This window comes from Pollicipes pollicipes, unplaced genomic scaffold (assembly GCF_011947565.3).
Source record: "Pollicipes pollicipes isolate AB1234 unplaced genomic scaffold, Ppol_2.1 Scaffold_4295;HRSCAF=5057_pilon_pilon_pilon, whole genome shotgun sequence".
NCBI classification, from domain to species: Eukaryota; Metazoa; Arthropoda; class Thecostraca; order Pollicipedomorpha; family Pollicipedidae; genus Pollicipes; species Pollicipes pollicipes.
In genome coordinates, this window is record NW_023596461.1 from 18,747,381 (window position 1) to 18,767,476 (window position 20,096).

General features: G+C 48.3%; 2 protein-coding genes across 3 annotated transcripts in view; both read left to right on the plus strand.

Annotated features, from left to right (window-relative positions):
* Positions 1-12,988, plus strand: part of LOC119097000 (putative transporter slc-17.2) — a 28,928-nt gene extending 15,940 nt beyond the window's left edge. The window contains exons 10-11 of one of the 2 annotated variants that reach the window (XM_037220004.1): positions 4,472-4,596; positions 12,915-12,988. In XM_037220004.1, the coding sequence (XP_037075899.1) occupies positions 4,472-4,596; positions 12,915-12,932 (143 nt within the window). In that variant the 3' untranslated portion in view covers positions 12,933-12,988. Of the gene's footprint in view, positions 1-4,471; positions 4,597-6,672; positions 7,117-12,914 lie in introns of those variants that run through there. The other variant, XM_037220003.1, reaches the window with a different exon arrangement.
* Positions 12,989-13,940: 952 nt separating this feature from the next.
* On the plus strand, positions 13,941-18,366 carry LOC119096509 (oligosaccharyltransferase complex subunit ostc-A). Its single transcript, XM_037219418.1, has 4 exons — positions 13,941-14,226; positions 16,102-16,175; positions 17,422-17,639; positions 18,057-18,366. The coding sequence occupies exons 1-4, from the start codon at positions 14,088-14,090 to the stop codon at positions 18,073-18,075; spliced, it is 450 nt and encodes a 149-aa protein (XP_037075313.1). The 5' UTR covers positions 13,941-14,087; the 3' UTR covers positions 18,076-18,366.
* Positions 18,367-20,096: the final 1,730 nt, after the last annotated feature.

The window sequence follows — 20,096 nt, forward strand, 5'->3', positions numbered from 1 at the left end:
ATATAACGGCTGTCCATTGGCTCTTTTTCAATGTTGTGCGAGTTACAATCACGTGATTAATTAATGGCATATCGAATAACATGTTAACCAAACAGAGAAGTTGCGTTATTTAAAGCCGTCTTTTCTACTGAAAAGCTTATCATTCTCATCATATCTGGCGTTTGCTTCAATATATTCATAGGTGAAACATCCCTTTAAAGGGAGTATCCTATCTTTTTGTACTTTTACGTCATTGTTACACCAGATGCGTACGATGTGATCAGTAATATCTTTTTTTCTCGGAATCCTTCTGAGTAGCTCAAAATTTCGATTCCAATAGTAAATCCTGTGGGAAAAATATCATTTAACTCCCTGGTCGCCACTTTGAAAGTAATACACTTCATTTACCTTGTTTTTTCAGCGCGTGTTTCTTTAATGTTTGCAACACAACACTGTGTCAAAATGTCTGTGTAATCAGTGCTACGAGAGCCCGACACACTCTGTTTATACACAAAAATATGTGAAAATGAAGCTATTGTACCGTGAATTCAAAGTAACGATATATTATGGCTTTTACTTCTCCCCTATGTGGGCCACTGTGGCGTTTACCACAGTGGCCCATTTCGAGACGCACTTTGTTTTTCAGAATGGAAGCATTACATGATCCATGTGACACACTGGTTCAGACTTTATCCGACGCCCTTCTCGGCGACAGGCCCTTGCCCACTGGACCAATCACAAACTTTTTTATTCGAATCAGTAGAGGTGCGCGCGGTGGTTATCATGACGACAGGGGTCGCATCTGCAGGGAAGAAGCGCATCAGCGTTGCAAAGCATTCACATCTTAATCTGAAATCGAAAGTAACTGAAATTAATATTCTTATTATGTGTTGACGGCGCTGCAATGGCACTGCCCAGTGATGTTACCAGTCATGAGATTTCAATAGGCGTTACCAGTCCTGAAGTTTCATTACATATTTTGTCCTATTTGCTCAACAAGTGGAACGCTCCCTTTAGGTTTGTTATAGATGTATTAACAAAATGTTTTCCATGCTACAAGGTTCTTGAAATGTCTTGTGAAATTTTGTTGTGAAGAATTTAGCTGCTTGTTTCCACTTTGGGCATCCTGTGACAAGGATGCTCGTTTACCTCTACCTTGTGACTGGAAAGGATTTAAGTTAGAACAGAAGAGCTCTCGCCCTGATTCGCTGTTTTTCATAACGTGTCTGATAGGGAGGATTGATGTGATCCCTCCTGGTGTTTCCAACAGAACATAGAGATTAACGGAAAACACCAGCATATTGGTCTCAATGAAATTTCCCGATTATTGCTAGTTTGTATGCTGTTATATCAATGATTAACTTTATTATGGTTGTCGAAGGTTGAATTTTCCAAAAAGTCATGTTTTTTTAGATCTACAACTTAATATCTACGCCATGCCTTGTGGCGATACAACGCGTGAACAGTCGTGTTTGTTGTTAACTTCTGAGTACAATGGGCATATTTTTGTGTCTTAAGCATGCATTTATGAAATATGGCGCCGTTAATGTAACAATGGGGGCCCGCCGCGCACCTTCCGTCGCATCGCCGGGTACCGTCCGCCGTCCGCGCCGGCTCGTGGATCGTCGTGTAGTGTTCCTAAAAAAGCCTCTCCTCCGAAACCGGAAAAGCTAAGAACACGTTTTTGGCATCAAATTCATGCAATCATTGCCCGATGGGCTACTTAAAATTGAGTCGAATTTTATCAGATGCCCTAAGTAGCACCTTTAAAAAGCTTTGGAGGTGTCAGCGACCATCGATATCAGGGTGATGGTTAATAATAAGAGCGCATTAGCATTCCTAGCATCGTGAACTGGTGCTGAAATCTGTTGGTGTAACTGTAAGAGCAGAGAAAGAACCTCCAGTTTTCTGGCTGCTGGGACTGATTATTTGTTCATATCAAAGGCAGAAATGCAAAATAGACGTTCCAGTCCGATTGTTGAGCGATACGAGTCGATTTTGAGGCTTTCAGTATCATCATGTCACGGCGGTCGTTCTCGCGCGCCCGGCGCCCGCCACCTGGTGCCCGCTGCATCGGCTAACGCTGTTCTGTTTGGTGAAATCTGCGACGACGGGCATCACTTTTCTTCGTCTTAAGATGGTGAACGTGCAGGTTCAAAACTGCTTTCATGATTTGTTTCACTAGTCGATGTTGCAAGGGGATGACGTCCTCAGGAAAACGTGGGTTGTCCTTTTTCAATTTGACCTAGTTTCGATCCACTTCTTTGGACACTTATAAGATTCCTTACTATTTTAAGGAGCCATTACCTAAATGCTCCTTGGGTAGAACACAAGGGGCTCATTGTCGTTCCTGGCAAAGGACTGAAGGGCCGTTCCGTCCCAGCGTGGACTGCGTACCGGCTGCCCTTCTAACAACGCGGGGCGGGGTTCCCTGTTCGATTCGGAGGCCCTTAGAGAGCTGCATCATACATTGGTCCCCTTCCTGGCGCCGGAAGACCTCTGACCTGAGCAGCTGACCCCAGATTGACTATCGCCAAAATACGGATCCGCATTGTCCCAGGGCCCCCAGTCTGTGTAGGAATCACTCTGACTGACAGAGGTCTTGGCACTGCGCGCGGAGGTCCTTAATGTAACCTATAGCCAGTCCTTTGGACCCTCTTGCCTTCCAGCCATGTCCTAAACCTTTGGTCCGAGGGGCCCTTCGGGCTACTCTTTGAGCCCCCTTCGGGCCACCTCGAATAGGACTCCTGGCGGACTCGGGGCCACTTGTCGAAACGGGCCTCCTGTCAGGCACTGTGGGCCCCTGACAGAGACAGGGGCTCCCCATTGTTTCAGGGACCGCGACCAATGCAAATCAAGTGCTCCTGCCTTGTTTTTGCTTGGGAAATCGTTCCCAGGGCTCGGGCCGACACAGAACCAACTGTTCGATGTTGATGGCCTCTGGCCGAAACAGAGGCCGGAGTCTTCATTGTCCCGGAGTTGTTTTCAGTCAGTTCGAGAGTCCCTCTATCAGTTGAGGTCACGGCTCTGCCAGCCGAAGTCCTAAAGAAACCTTCGACAGCATCTCGGACCCTTAAGGCCTTTCAGCCTTCCAATCAGGACCTTAGTCTTTGGCTCATGGGGCTCTTCAGGCCTTTTGGGATATCATGGGGAGCACGTGCCTCTGTGCCTCTGTGCCCCCTCCCCCTCATTCCTGCCTGCGCCACTGGCATGTACTATCAGTCATTTTAGATTTGAGACAAGCAATCCTGCCTGGACACGCCACTGAAAAGTCCGTGCTTTTCGTGCTTCATTAGAGTGCTGCCCAGGTCCAGGTGATTGCCTGAACGTTCCATTGTCAATGGCGTGTCACGTGAAAAGCCATCATGGTTGTGGATCCTCGACGAACACACATCTCAATCTGAATCTGAATCTCCGGGTTTTAGGTTTTCCTGAAACAGATGTCCGTATCCCAGATATCAGAAACCCTAGTCATTTATATGTATGTACCCCTCTCTTCCTCCTCACCCACACCTGTGCAGTATTCAGCCACGCCATGAGTGGCCAGTGGTCCCCTGAATAGACAGAGGGCCACGCCATTGGCCAAATGGTTCCTCCGCCGCCAGAGTGGCTCGAGCCCATTACCAACTGAAGGGCCGATAAGCGGCTAGAGCATAGAGAGGGCCCAGAGCAGTCGATGAGACCCCTGAGCAACCAAGTAGCCCCTGACCAGTTCCCAGGTCATACTGGTGTCCACAACAGAGTTCGGAAAGGTCAAAGGGACTTTAAGTAGCTACAAGGGTACTCAAGCAACCAGAGTGCCTCCGGAGGTCAGGAAGGGCCCGCTGAATTGCTAGAGGGTCCAGGCTGATCAGATGGGCATGATGACTAGTCATACCATGACCACGCTGGGCATATGAAGCCAGTGAGCATCCGTATGATCCTATATTGATTTCTCTTCCGGCAAATAATCTATTTTTGGCTGCCCTCATTCAGCACGGTCATTTTTTTCACACTGCCCTCGTCGAAGAGAATTTTGCCACGAAGCCCCGGTACTATCCGGTCCCCTCCCCTCTCCTCCACCCACACACACACATTGGATTCTCGCACCCCTGCATGTAAGGTCTTTCGGGCCCGGAAATATCTCGAACCCGGACCCCGACGAGACCTTGATCCATGGCATCTGCGGTTGACCAGGATGTGCGGATTTCGCTGTGGGGATACAGATATCACCGGTCCGTCCTAACTGGTACGTAATGAGAACCGCAATGCGTGACGTTGATTGTCACGATGGCGTATGCGAAGTGCTTGCGCCCCCGAAGTGGAAGATTGGAAGCTGGACATTCCCATCTGAAACACAGTCCTCTGGGAATGACGCCACCTCCAACGTGCCGCCACGCGTATCGCGCCGCACACTGGAGAGAGGTTTTGCTGTTTAAATGGTGATGCAGTTTGTCTAGAGTGCGGGGAACGTGACTACTTAACCTGCCTGACACGCAGTGGTGTTGTTCAGGTCCGGTGTCGGCGGCTTCCGAAATCGCTCCGCAGTACATCGGCTTCATCTGGGGCATCGCCTCCTCCTTCGGTAACACCACCGGCTTCCTGGCGCCTCTGATCGCGGCCGCCATGACGCCGAATGTGAGTTAACCGGCCCAGCCGTGCGCCCCAGGCAGGACACGCCTCCACCCAACGGCCAGCCCCCACACAGGATGCCGGAAGGGAACATAGAGACGAGTTCGGGTACAGTGCTTGACGCTGACATGGATGGCACGCAGACCGAAAAACTTAAATCAGTTGAATTTGATCGCCGCAAAAAGGTTGTTTTATCCCATACGATGAAGAATCACGAAAGCTAATCCATTCTGACAGCATTATGACGATATCGATGGCATGCAATGAGCAGTATTGCCAAGCATCCTGCCGCGCTTTCCGAAGCCCTACAGAATGTTTGATGATGGATGGGGGCGTTCTGCGATTATTCGCAGAACACCTCCCACTGCAAAAGGCATTGCACAATCTACGAACTGTTGTAAACTGTGTTTCTTAGAGGGAATGTTCCACATTTGAAGATATGGAGCCAAGCAGCGTACATGATGACACAATCTCACTTGTAGCTGTTGTTGTGCTTTTCAGTACAAGACACCGCTCTAGACAACAAAATTCACTGTTTAGTAAAGATGCCTCTCAATACGTCATCATTTGATTGTGTCATGGAACGTTTGTATAACGTCGGAGTGGCTGTAAAAGTGGTCGTACGACATTGTCACGGTAGTGGACGGCCTCAATCACTTCTTGTGCTTCGACTTGTCGAGAGGTGGTGTGCTAATCGGTGCGCTTTTTACGGAACTAAAATATCGTTATGCAGGCGTGTTTTGGCCTTTTCTCGTGATGTTCTTTGCATATTTGATTTTATATCATTTAGCTGCATTCATATGTTCGATATGGAGTAATTTTATTCCCGGTCTTCTTTCCGTCATAACTCGTGTCATTGCCCACCTTTTTGCATTAGGTAGAACAAAATGTGATTCGTGTTCGAAACTTGCATTAAACGCATTACATTGGTTGGGAACTCGTTAAAGCCCGTTGGTGCCTGAGATTGTGCTGACGCACGCCAGACATGAATAACTCGGTTACCATACTTTTAGTGGCCTTGAGTACCATATCGTCATTTGAGTGTGCAGTGTTCGCTTGTCGTTTCTGTAGCGTCATGCCTGCCTGGATGACCTTGGAGTAGTCTGCGCGAGATAGGCTGCACAAGTTTGTAAGCAACAAGCTCAGAAAACCAGAGAATTCTAACTCTAAATTGGGAAGCGCCGTGAACTGCACTGAATTATCTTCAAATTGGCAATCTCATTTAAAACCCATACCACTGAGCAGCGCTCCCTTCAATATGTTTAATCTAAAACCAAACATTTATCTCATTTAATCCACTTCATCCAATGAAATACGATGCTGATATACCTTATTGCCTTACCTGCCTCACTTGTACTACACGTATTGATGAGCTGGATCAATTCCCATCACCAGTTGTTCATCAAACTGTCGCATGCGATCTTCTAAACATGCGAACACATATCTTTTATTTTCGAGCCATCTTGGTCCCGTGTCAACCAAAGGCATGGGCATGTGCTTGTCCACGAATCTCAGCGCCAGCGTAACGTGCAATGCGATGTGGGTATGTCGAAAAACAACTCGCAAGGAGTGGGCCGAGCTCCTCTGTCGCATCAATCGTCAGTCGACACAGCGACGGCCGTGCCGGATCACAGACACAAATACGACGGCCGTGCTGGATCACAGACACAAAGACGACGGCCGTGCTGGATCACAGACACAAATATGACGGCCGTGCTGGATCACAGACACAAATACGACGGCCGTGCTGGATCACAGACACAAAGACGACGGCCGAGCCGGATCACAGGCACAAAGACGACGGCCGTGCTGGATCACAGACACAAAGACGACGGCCGAGCCGGATCACAGGCACAAAGACGACGGCCGTGCTGGATCACAGACACAAAGACGATGGCCGTGCTGGATCACAGGCACAAAGACGACGGCCGAGCCGGGTCACAGGCAGGCTACACAATCCCAAAACCTGCACTATAGGACTGGCAATCATGGTTGTTACCAAATCCCAGAGGAAGGAAGGGGACCAAACATGATCTGGGCGAAAGGTACAGCATTAACAGAGCTCCCCTGAACTCTGTGCAGGGCACTCTACAAGAGTGGTGCTGGTTCTTCGTCATCGCCATCGTCCAGATGGTCCTGCTCAGCGTCGTCATCGCCTGTCTGTGGAAGTCGGAGATACAGCCGTTTGCACAACAGGACGACCTAAAGAACCGCGTGAAAAGTCTGCGCCACGCCAATACGGTCGTGGCTTTCGAAGAGGTCGCATAGCGACGAATGACGCGTCGCGGTTGGACAAAAATTGCTGTTATATTGCAATCTGAATATATTGTGAAAGATGTCTTCGGCATTGGTGTCAGTGACTAATTCACGTAGCAGTACGCTGCTGCTGCTGAATGGTGAATGGTGAACCCACTGTGTTGCTGTAGTTCCCCTTTCGGCGGCATGGTGTGTTCCATATGAGACAAGACGGGTACCTAAAATATTGTCATCATTTGTAACACTAGCAACATATCAATGCTAGCTAAATATAAGAACGTTGCCGTACAGGTTCAAGTTTGTTTGCACCCCACTTGCCGTGACACAGGTCTACTACCGCACCGCACGGAAGCCATTGCACTATGGTATGCACGAGAGCGCTAGTTTGAACGCTACCTGACCAGCCATTACCATTAAATGCGTGTTCAGACACTATTTGGACACTACGTGACACTATTGGACACTATTGGACACACGTGTTCAGACACTATTCGGACACTATTTTTATACCGCACCGCATGGAAGCCATTGCACTATGGCATGCACGAGAGCGCTAGTTTGAACACTACCTGACCAGCCAATACCATTAAATGCGTGTTCAGACACTATTTGGCGAGCGTCAGACTTCACAGCCGCTGCTGAAGCTCACCGGCACGTGCCAGGAGTCGACCTTAAACCCCCCCCCCCCCCCCCCTCTGCGCTCGATGTATGTCAGTGGCGCATATGCAGGCGGGGCAGATATCGCACAATATGCTGGAGACACCAGAGTTCTAGTTTCTGAGAGATGTAGCACATTGGCTCCATTGTTACCTTTGCGAAGCAAAATCTTTCGGATCTTTCTTAGTAGTTGTTATTTGCGAAAAACGGCATGGGAAATAGCGCGCAGAAAACTGAGCTCATAATTTTCAGCTCCTGTCAAGACTCAGCGACATCCGCAGCCAGTATTCCATTCATGAATGCCACTGGCCTACTGACGCCGGTTTTGTGCGCTTGTGCGGAGTCTTCACGTTGTCCCTGATAACCATAGCAATTTCGGCACACAATGACGACGTTGCCCGGTGATGAACGACATACTCCGTTACCTCAGCAATAGCAGGCATAGCCTAAAGCAGTCCGCAATGCTAGTTTTGAGACTCTTGATAGTCCCGACTCCGTACTGTATCACAGGTTATGGAACTACGAACAGCCACGGACGCCGCCAGTCATGGCAAGCGGGAGGGCTATGGGGCGGGCATCAGGGTTATTCACGGAAGAGTTTGATCGAATGTAAGTGGGGATGCAGAACTGCGTCCCATTCTCACCGTGAGGGACTTTTAAAAGGGGATTAAAGATGAGTCTAAATGTCGGGCACAGGGCAAGTAAGGTTTTTACGAGGACGAAGACCGACGCTCTCCTCAGGTAAAACATCAGTACTGTCATTTTTCGGGTGGGATTAAGATTTGGAACCCACAGGAAAATGGCCTAATGAATGGGAGAAAGCAAGTAGAATGTTTCCCGGATTTGCGCTGCAACGGGATCGGAAAAAACATGCTAAGCGGAGAGGGCATAAAACTATGACGGTGGATCGCGGCAAATGACAGCTGGACAGTGCATCCTTTTTCGTATATAATTAAGGGCAGCATCGAAAACAAACAATTCAACAGGGAAAAAAGCTATGTGAAAATGAAGAAGATGAAGTGAATAAGATATGGTAGGGCAATAAAAGCGGACTCAGTGCCACCATCCCGTCTGCAAAAGTCAGCATAGTCAGATTTAAGGCTCAGATGTTTGAAGTGAAACTGATTGAAGCGCGAGACGATTTCCACTTACGTGATGTATTGTGTAGTGGGGCGAAGGTCCTCCATGGGAATGTTCCAGTCGTTCCAGAGGGGGGTGGAGCTGTGGCATCGGGTGAAAGGTGAGGGTGTGGGTGTGGAGGAGGTCTTGTGCATGTTGAATGCCTGCACTAATCGTGAGGTACCTGTTTTGCGCATAAATATGCTTTTCGATAGCTCCTAGACTGCGCAGCACGGCGCAGGAGGAGTGATGAGACGTGATAAGACGTGATGAGGCATGATGAGACGCGGATGCCACAGCGGAACTATAGTTCGCACCAGCGAGGAAGCCGGGGCACGATCGTGACAGCCACTGTCCACTGTTCATCGTTGTCCACTGATGAGGTCCGAATGGCGCCGGTGACGACCTAAAGAGCGTTGCATTGGACATCCTCAAGGGAGACACTTTAAGAGGTAGATATGTCAAGGGGTGAAAGAAGTGCCCTTTTTGTCATCGACAAAATTTTGAACCGTCTAAATCGTCACCTGGGGTCAAATCTTTCAGAAACTGATGGGGTATATGTCTTAATGCGATGAAGCACAAGAAAGAAAATTAGGTGCAATGTGGTATAACCATCAAACATTTTCGCTTCGAGACTTTTCGCTTCGGGACATTTCCACTGAAGGGGCATTTGCTGGCCATTAAACACTGGATGATGGTTAAGACTAAACTAATAGCATCATCAGATAAAGGCATACTTGATATAACCAGCCTAAAGGCGTGTAGTTTCCTATTCAGTTGGGGAGGGGAGGGTGGGGTTGTGCCTCCTAACCAGGAATGCAGGTCCCCATCTTTAGTTATCTTTTTTTATCCATCATGTTTTATTTATCATAATTTGGGGATGAGCCCCTAAACAACTGATTTTGAGAAACTGCACCCATGCTCCTAACTGCGAAAAGAAAGTGCAAGAAATATGGAGCGAAACCGTTCTAAATGCATTTCCGAGGCAAGCCCAGACATTTTCTCTTCCTGCAACCCCTCTCCCTTTTCCTTCCTCGCCCCTAGGTATTTTGTAAAAGTATATTCCCATAGCCCTACATTTACCGATAACACGGTTCTGCAAGCACCTGAAACAGCACCACTTTTGGTATCGTGTTGTCATCGCACAATCAGCTGGAAACGTTGGCGACGTTCACTATCTTCGTATAATTATTGCCGGTGCAGAACTCGTTCTTCCTGACGTGATCCCAATTATTTAGGCCAAAACCCACACAATATTGATATCAACAGATGTAAACTAAATTTGTGACACCTCTGGCGCATTCATTTAGCTTTACATGCACTATGATGACATCTAAAAGCGTTTTATATCACTCCTAACCACCGATCAGTATGCCAAGTCTGACGTGCAACGGGCAATTTGAGAGACCTAGCAATGCTCGACCTCTTGCCTCAAATCCGCAGTTCCTCTCAGCAGCAGGAGGCCGCGGATAAATCTTTGACATGTGTCGTTCCAACGGCCTCCATTAAACTTTCAAGCTTTCTTTTTTTAATAATTTTTTTCTCATTATAAATTATATTATTATTTCTTATTAAATTATTTTTTAAAGTTATTTAATTATTATTTAATAAAATTATTATTTTTTAATTATTTATTATTTTCTTGAAACTTTTTTTCAAGGTCAGGTATCCACAAAAAAATCCTCCCTGGTCGTTATGGCTTTTTAAATTATTATCTTAAAAAACTGACGATTAGCCACGTTCTTCCAGCCAGTCAGCTTCCCATCACATGAACACAGCCAACAGCGGCCCACAGCCTTGTACTTAACCGCGTGGCGAGCACTTGAACCGACCTGTCTCAAATGGCATGACGCTTTAAAACCCTGCGTAGCAGGCTTATCACGTTCGTCGCAAGATGTCGTGGCCAGCCACGATTCTTACAGCTGGTAATAAGCCTACTTATTTGGTATTCTGTGCTGTTCGGCACATGAAGCGAATCTTGGCTGAATAAATGAATAAAAATCTGTGAAAAGCACTGGTCTGAGGGGCCTTGGAAAACCACTGTTACACCACTGATTTGCGGCGTCAGCACTGATAAAGTATAGTTTGAAGTATGTCTCGATCACTGGTTAAAAGCTACCCTGATTAAAGCTGCTATGTTTGGCAACATCATATGGCTCAACTTGTTCATACAGCCAGACGGAAACGTTTCGACATGCACTCTACACATGCTCATGCTGCAATCGTTGGCGAGTACATGTCAATACTAAGCTCTGAGTTTTGTCTAACTGGGATGACCTGTTGTGATATGGTCTGGTCTGTCGATATCTGTTTTCATTTTCGCAATTTTGCCACCAATAGGTTCACAAAAGTGTCAATTGTTTCACCGATTATATCCGATAAATAAAAAGGTTTTCAACCCTGGATATACGTTCAAACAGAAAATCACAGTAAAGCAAAATTGATCGAACCAGTGTAGCATAAAGGGTTCAAGGGTGCGCCCATCAACACCCCAATCACCCAACTACGCCCTGAAATGCACTTCATTATTCCAAATCAGCGCAGGCTGTGCTGTCGAATGTCTTCAAAATGCATACAAGACGTGAGACGACAGCTTAAAGTGAGCGCGAGATATTTTAACAAAAAGGCAACGAAAATATTTCAGACGCTTACGTTTAAAAAGACTACAGGCTTACGGTGATAACATTGATAAGACAATATTACCGTAGGTGATTTTAAATGGGACACATGTAAGCCACACCTGTCGCACCAAATTCGAAAGTGATTTAGAGCTTGTTGAAATCGCCAACGTGACCCTGTGGCAGCTGGGTAGACTGGTGTCCATGTCACAGAACTTCTCCTGCTGGGTAGGTGCAGAATGGCTCCTGCCACACCACATCATAAAAGCTTTTTCGGTAAGGAAGTTCTGAATGAATTTGGCGTGTCTGCCGGGATTCCAATGTTAAGGGGCCTATAGGGTGTACGGAATAATATATAAACCCTATCGAAAGAAGTTTCATACCTTTCAATAGTGCGGACGAAACGAATTTCGTCTGGAACTCGCGCTAAATGGCGTCAATTTTTTAAACAAGGCTGTATGTGGTATTGCACTGCGGCTGGGAGTTTTATTACAAAGGGGAACAAATACTATCTTTTGGATATACCAAGATTATTTGCGTACAAATAGTTTACAAGCAGAACAAGTCCGGGAAATAAGACGATAGCTACAAGGATCAGAGATACCCTCCCACGATCTGAGAATGGGCACGGGAGTACTCGAGCGCTAGGAGTGAAGGCAAGTGCCTTGCATCAAGGTTTCGTTCAAACCCGAGAGCAGATTAGAGGGCATAGACTTCAATGATTTTTTTTAGGAAGAAATATGCCAGCAGATCCGGGCCCTCGGTCGTGCTGCCGCGTTTGGAAATAGCGAGCTAGAGATAATGGAGCGTGCAAATCGTGTTGTATGGCTCAGTGTTAGTGCATTCAAAGCTGCATGTGCGCAAAGTGGTTGTGGGAAGTGTGTGGTGTAAACTGAGTGTTAGGAATAGGCTGGTACTTTAGCGTAATATTGTGCGCATGCAGTGGCGACTTCAAAAGGTGAGCTGTGGTGGGTCTTGTGAATCATGAGTTGTGGCATATTGCAAGGCGGGGCGCGTATATTTGTGAAACATCTGCTGGGGTTGCAAATTTTTCTTAGAGGGTTGAAACGGTTGAACTGGATTAAATGCTTCTCCCAGCTGTAATACCTCCACCATTGTAATTGTTGCGCGAGCCTGAAAGCAGCCCATGCGAACAGCCTCCTCGCGAGCCTGACAGATAAGGTGCCGGAGAGCGTGCTCTGCACGACGACGTCCGGCCACCGCTCACTGGCAATCGCCTTCCACCGGGGTACGTTTGCGCCCCGGACTGCGCCGAGTGTGTGGAATATGTCTATGTGCCGATGCAGTGATGGTGCGGAGGAAGTCGGCATGAGGCGAAGAGGAGCCAGGAGGACCTACCAAGTCAGCGTGATTTTTCAATCATGGCCAGTCCGACTTGCGGGAGTTCCATCCGTGGAGGAAATGCCGATCGGCTTGTCCACAAGGCGTGTCAAGAACAATGTGATTTTGGGTAGTGATCACTAACATAAGGGTCAGACTGCGCACATGTGGGGGAAAGGAAGGTGCGATACGTGATGTGGCGTGATGTCTATGATTGAATACGTAATTCTGTGTGAATGCGTGGCGGAGTGGGTGGGTATTTGGTTGTTAATGCAGACCAGGTCGTGCGTGTTAAATAGCGTGACAATGTTGGTGCCGTGTGTGTTTTCACAGCTCCGGGCTCGACGGTGAGCATTAAAACCTGCGAGAAGAATGCAAGGAGACAGGAGATTCGGGCAAAAACGCAGAAAATTCATGAAAGGTAATGGAAGGTGTGTGAAGCAGGCGAAGTGACAGTAAATAGTGAGGTCTAGCTGGGCAATTCTGACATTAATCACTACTATGCTGGGAAATATGTTGTTTGTTGCATCACACCCTCTGAAGTCTTGTCAGGCAGGAACAATGCCAAATTTAACAAATGAGCTGGGCGGGATATTACGGTTGGTGGGTTCGGGGCAAACACGACGAAGTCCACTTAGAAATTGCTCTGAGCCCACAATCAGGATCAGAGCGCAGTTTTCCGAAGTAACCAGGCAGTAGTCAAATCACGGGAGCGCGACGGGGCGCAATGGCGAGTTTTGAATAATATAGCGCATGTTCGTCATGTCTGCATCGATTGGCACAGTGATCGCATCTGTTGCAGATAACGATGCATGGCAATTTAAACAGACAGGGGGTTTTTCTGTAAATCACGATAGACGTCACAACTGTAAACCACACAGCGGGGACCGTCAAGCGTAGGTGCACTTGCGAGTCGATTTACTCACGTCCAATGCCACATACGACATTGCCCTGACGCTCGCCTTGAGCATTACGATTAGCATCCCGGGCTCAATCGCTTGACCGGCGCGGTAAGAGCAGTGGGGCGGCGTCTAATTGGTTGTCTCAGCCGCGCATTCATTGTCGTGCCTGGAAGGACCTTGCTTCATCGTTTGGTAGTTTATGAAGCCATGGTCTGGTATGTTATCTTTGGTAATCCTGTCATAGTCCCCCCGCCCTTAGCCATAATACCATTTATTCATAAAAAATGTTTGCATTTTACCTGAGTTTCATGATAACACATCCAGAAGAAGTGAACCGGAAAACCTGAACTCTAAAAAATAATTTCGTGCCGTGATTTAGCATGCTGGCTCTAACCAAGGCTTGTATGTCTAGTTGTACGGTACACGTAAGCTACACTATTCTAGACTTGGCCTCCGTTCCACTTGGCCCGAGACCAGCCTCCTTGATACGGTGCTTCGGTGCCGGCCCGCGAAAGCTGCCGGGTTCAAGTGGTTCTGCTTGTTATTAACTAGTTGAGACGAGGTGTTTCACAGACCTTCATTCGAGCAATCACAAACCAGCGGTATGGAAACACTGGTGTCGATACCTTTCAAACTCTTGGAGGTTCCGAACTTGAAGATCAAAAAGCCGTCATGGTTTCAGCAGCCAAGTGCAATGCAAATGTTTGCGTTTATTTTGGTGTCTTATTTCATGGTTACAGGCGGTAAGTTTGGTAAATGTGACACACATTGGCAGCTCGTGCAGGGTTAAAAGGTGATGGCGTTACTTGATATTACAGATATTTGAACATTTTCTATCCGGTGTTGATGTGTCGAATGAGTGCCTCCATGCCGGCCCCCTGGCATCGTGAATGGACTTCTCCAAATGCTCTTCTGATTCCAATATGACCCACACCTGCTGATGTCTTGAAAATGGTGTGCTGAGCTGTTGAGAGTGGGGAGCTGGGGTTATCTCCTAAATTGTGAAAATACTTGCATAGGTATGGCATGCTTTGCCAATTTGTAGTGTCCTTGCACTTTAAATGAACCTGATCCACAACACCCTGTACAAAGTTGAGGAACAGATTCATGACATTAACAGGATAGGTCTGGGCCTGATATTTCCAGCTGTGCAGCCAGATTTAAATTAGTTTCTGTTAGAAATTTTGGTGCACTTAAGGGCGGGTCCTGAAGGCTCACCTGCAGCATGCCCCCTGCCCCCCCTCCCCCCCCCAACTGAAGATGGCACAAGTCAGGCAAAACTAATGCTTTTCACTTTAAGAGAAAGCCTAGAAAATTTCAAATGGTAAGGTGGTGATCAAGAACCACATGTTTAGTGCAGGTCTTTCCCACCTCTGCACTGCATGGGTGGAGGGCATAGTTCAGATGTATCTTACAAGCATTATAAGCATTGGATGCATGTAGTAGACACCTACTGTTGATTCAGGCTCTTTTTGCCATACATGCAACTGTCTTGCAAAAAAAGACAAGGGTTACATCAGTTGTTCAGCAGCAGCTGGATAGTGGTGCCACCATGCAGACACTTTCTTGCACTGTTTATCCTGTGGCTATTGAAATACCAAGGTGGCAGTTGCTTCTGAAAAGGGTGTCTGTGCCCCGCAATCTTTATGATGACTGTGTGATTTTGTATCTTTGAGATAATTGTCTATGATATATGATAGGTATGTTGCAGGAAGTTTCAAATATGACATGCAGACAGGGTCAGTTATGATACAATATCAAAATATGGTTATCCTATAATGACAAATGTTTGCTGGCTATTTCTGTATTCCTGATGTCAACTCATCACCAGAAAGCATGCAATTTTCTGCTTACTAGGATACATATAAGAAAGGGCTAACTTTAACCTGCATGTAAGGATATGCATAAGTAAGAGGTCGAAGGCTCAATGTGATCTCAACCTTGGATGCAGCTGCAAAATTGGTGGCAAAAATATGACTCACTCACTTGCTTTTGTGAAATTCAGCAATGATTTCCATCCATGATCCAGCTGTCATTCCCGATGCTATTGGCATAGTAGCAGCAAGGAGCACTGTTTCTTGCAGTTACTAAAAGCTTGTATTGTAAACATGTGCAGGTATGATTTGTGGCATTGTTGTTGGTCTCCATTTTTGCAGTTGTATGTGACCCAGAAAAATTGTGTGTAATGCAAAGATGTGTCTGTAGTGGCTGCTTGCCATCTCTGGGTATTTGGATTCACAAGATTCAATGCATTCAACTGTTGCCAACTTTTGAAACAAAAACAATAGCTTGATGATCAGAACCTGGATTCAGATCCCAAAAACTTTATCAAATCCTAAAACCCATAGTTTACATGTACAAGGAACTGCATGAAATATGTGTTTGCAAATCCCTCAGATAAGCCAAATCTGATGAGATTTGAAGGTTCTGTGTGGAACTGATTCAACCATCCTACTTTTTAACCCTTTGCATGAGTTGGAGATGCTGATGTATGTGATCCAATTTGAGGTTGATATCTCTTCAAATATCAACTACACATGAACCCACCCTCTCTTTGCCTCAAATCCTGAAATGCTATGAACCCTCAGCTCTGGTATGAACAGACACCAATATTTCAGGGATCATCTATGATGTCATCAATGAACCTCCAAGTATCGGCTCCACTACTGATGACCGAGGGCACTCGAAACCAGTAAGTCACTGATGACCTTGCAATTTTTTTGTTAACTTAAACTCATTTTTGGAACATGCATCTGACTAATGTACTGAATTATTACTGTTTTTTCAACATGAATCACATAGGCTCAGTTTTTACACACATGCTATTCAACTCTTCTGGGGCTGGCTCATGGCAACTTGTGCTTAACCACCTTCACCCACCCTATTGTCTTTCAGTCCTGGATCCCATGGTGCCCTGTTCAGGGTCAGTTCGTGTTTTCAGTGTCCATGTGCTGCGGTGTAGCCCAGCCTGTTATTACCCGGCCTTGGCTTTCCACCCGGGCCTTCGTCGGGAGCATCCGAAGTTGTAGTCCACCAGCGTCGTCGATTATTTTCAGCCTGAGCTTTAACGGCCCGCCGATCCGGGGCGCTGTGCCACAGCTTCTCAATGTTCGGCCACTTGGGTGGCAGGGATGCCTATATTTTCGTCATGCTTTTAGAATTTCGGGATGGAGTTCACTGCTTGTTTCCCCTCCCCTTGGTCTTAGCATCTCAGGCTTGGCAAGTGGGCTGGCGGGGCAGATGTCTGGATTTGGAGTCAAAGGGCGACGGATTAGCGCCAACGAATTGTGTGCGGCAAATACCGGAGAGCCAAGGCTCCGGTAGCACGCATTCATATGTACATCCTGCACACCCTACTGGATACGTTTTGTAAGGCTGCTATGCTATTCGGGTCACGGGTGTGGTGAATACCACGCGGCCAGTGAGGTCTGGCGATCAGCCATGTGTGCTGACATTGCAGCCCGCGTCCAGCAACACAGACCAGGTCCTCCGGAGCTAAACATACGCCGCGTTATCGGGTTGGGTACGCTGGTCAGCTCAGGACAGCAGCTGCAGACCAGTTGAACCCGAGCCTGTTTGGGCGTCGGTCAGGGGTGGAGGGCTGCGAAATGCGGCGCGTGACGACGCGCCGCACGTGCCCAATGCCATGTCGCTCGTCGGCGACTGTGGTCTTCCCCTGCAGCCTATCGGTGTCAACCATCTGCAACGCAGTGTTTGCACCGAGCGTGACTGCGGCTTTCCGCGCTTACGGTTTGTGCGCAAGGCTCCTGGTTTCCGACGATTTTGACACCTCTCTGTTTGCATGTCGCCAACAGGGAGGTCATGTCGCAAACACAAAGTCATTCGGACCAAACTTACAGACAGGTTTCCAAGCGCACGAATCTTCTCCGGACCGCAACGGGGCCGTTTGTCAACATTCAACCCTTGCACTTCCGCAGGTCGCGTTCCTACCGTATCGCGTCAACGGCCAGTACATCATGGAGGGCCTGGCGTCGTCCTTCCTCTTCACCATGGGCGGCCTGGGCTTCATACTGCTGGACCAAACACACAACCCGGCCACGCCGCGCAGCAACCGCATGATGTTGATCTGCGTCGGCTTCTCCTGCGTGCTGGTCTCGTTTGTCTGCTGCTTCACCTTCATGCGGATCAAGCTGCCGTGAGTTAACGAGATTTACAGCGACAAGGTTCTCGTAGTACGACGCTGGTAACCATCTGCGGCTGTTCCCTTTGCCATGTGAACGCCATGTGTTCAGAAACTGTCATTTGGTGTCTGAATCGCACGGGGTGGTGCAGACCTCGCCACCTAGCGGCCATCACTCGCGTGCGGGTGCTGACCGCCAACCGATTGGCGGTCTCACCAGACGCTGGTATCATTGCAAACGCGTGCTCGGCTGCCATGCAACAGCTCGTGTGCGCCTCGGCGTGAGACAGGTGGTGATCCAGAGCCCAAACCGGATAAATGGCACACGCTTCGTGTGTTTGTTAACATTCACAGCCAAGTGCGTCCCAAGCTTTTTCCGTGCTCGACTTCTCGTGTGGCTTGCTTGATATTCATGTGTCGTTTGTGTTTCAGGTACTACCTACTATCGTAGAGCTGGCGACCTAGCGGCCAGCTCTGCCAGAGCGCCGCGACGTTGGTGCGAGGCCCAGCACGTGATATTGCGTAGGCGGGACACGGGCGGCGTGCCTGTTGTGCGCGCCCGCTCGGAGGACGGGGCATTGCACAGCGCGAGGGCACCTATCATGAACGCGCACAGACCGCCGCAGATCTGGCTTGCATGTCGTAGGCGGACTGGAATGTGAAATCAGTCCGCTCGTCGGGCATCGCCGTGCTTGTATTCCCTGGTTGGCTGTGTGTAAATACACGCTGCGGATAAACTCGATGAAGAAGGTATATTTTCAGAAGCTGAGGTTCTCCCTCCACATGCGGTTTTGAAAAGACCTACAATCTGGGGTCAACGAACTATGGAATGCCATGCATGCGCTAATTTGAGCAACCGTCTGCCATGGGAGCAGAGCACCCACTAGTGACGTGAGCTTATCCAGCAAGATTTAGCCGGCCTGTTTTCGATGGCTGCACCGGTGTGGAGTCGCGCTACACGATCCATTCCGAAAGATGTACAGGGAATGCTGAGGCTGCTAGCTGCAGCAAGGCGCCTTTTCGCTGCGAATGCAAGGTTCACACCATAGCCCACCGTCTGTTCCAGCCCCCTCCTGGCCGCCGTGCCGCCCCATGGGCCGAGCTTCACAGAACCATCGACGAGCGATAATCAGATTCGCTCAGAACTATGGGTCCCTGCTGATTTTTTCACTGGTTTGCGTTGGTCGTGCCACGCGAAGGATAGATCGTTATGATCGGGTAGGCCCCCAGAAACCCACTCCGCTCCGCCCACGACAGCCGTCGAAGCCATCAAACTGAGCTCAAACCGATATTTTCGTGGCCATCTTTACTGCAGTGTTTTAGCGTTGCGCTCGTAAGCAAAACTGACTGATAGTGCATACCCGTCCATGCATTCCGGCAATTTTCGCCACACAATTCATTCCCCAGCCATTCTTTTCGCACTTTCCCCAAGAAAACAAGTGTCAGCATGGTAATGATGTTGTTCTCGCAAGATGGCGATGGCGCAACAATCACACGCTCTCCTTTCACCCAGTCATCGCCCCGGCGAGACGGCAGTGGAATCTTCCCGACCAGCGCCGGCAGAGGCACTCCCCTGGTCATTGCGGCACCAAAAATACTCGTCTTAAAACGGCTAAAATAGTCGTCCCAAAAACAGTTCTTTACACGCCGTTCAGCACCGCTCGCAAAATGTACATGTCACCAGCTTTACGAGCTGAAACGATTCTTTCTTCTCAGTCTTCTTCGGACTTTTTGTCCTTCTTCTTCTTCTTTTTCTTTTTCTCGCCAGATTCCTCGACCTGGAATGGTGAAAGTTGAGTTAAAAAGCTTCAAGCTAACAGGTTATCACGCAAAAGCATGCGCGCAATACACTGGCATCTTCGTCTAGTTTTAAAACAAACCCACGCGGTCGAGCAACCAATTCTGACAGCCCGGCTCCAGCAGTCCGACGGTTTCTGCGGGTCCGAGGGCAGTGCTGGCCTCCCCATACGAGAGTCGTCTACCTAAGGCTGCGTGAGCTGTGGGTAGGACCACATCCACCAAACAGGCTCTTTCCGGCACCAGGGCAAAGGGCTTTGCCCCCCTCCCTGAGCCGAAGAGGTTTGCACTACGTACCGGGCGATTTCGCATAAATCTGGTCCGATCCGGCATGCACCCCCCCCCCCCCCCCTGGACAGGCGCATAACAATTCTGGTTATGCGCCTGTCCCGCACAGATGTTAGATAACAGGTGGTACCATCGACATATAATGGACATGTAACGCCACAAAAATGATATCGAACTAGGGCCGACAGCGCACGCCGGATGAGTTTTGAATTATGAGAGCACTGACGTACGTGCGGCGCGGCTCGGCTCATACACTTTCCAAAAGGTAATATTCCTGCAACCAATGCCTGTTCGTCTTCACCTATGCCCATCAAAAATGGGGGAGGGGAGGATTCTAATTTAAATCGCGGCTGCAACAGCACTGGGTAGTGCCCGTTATGCCCTGAC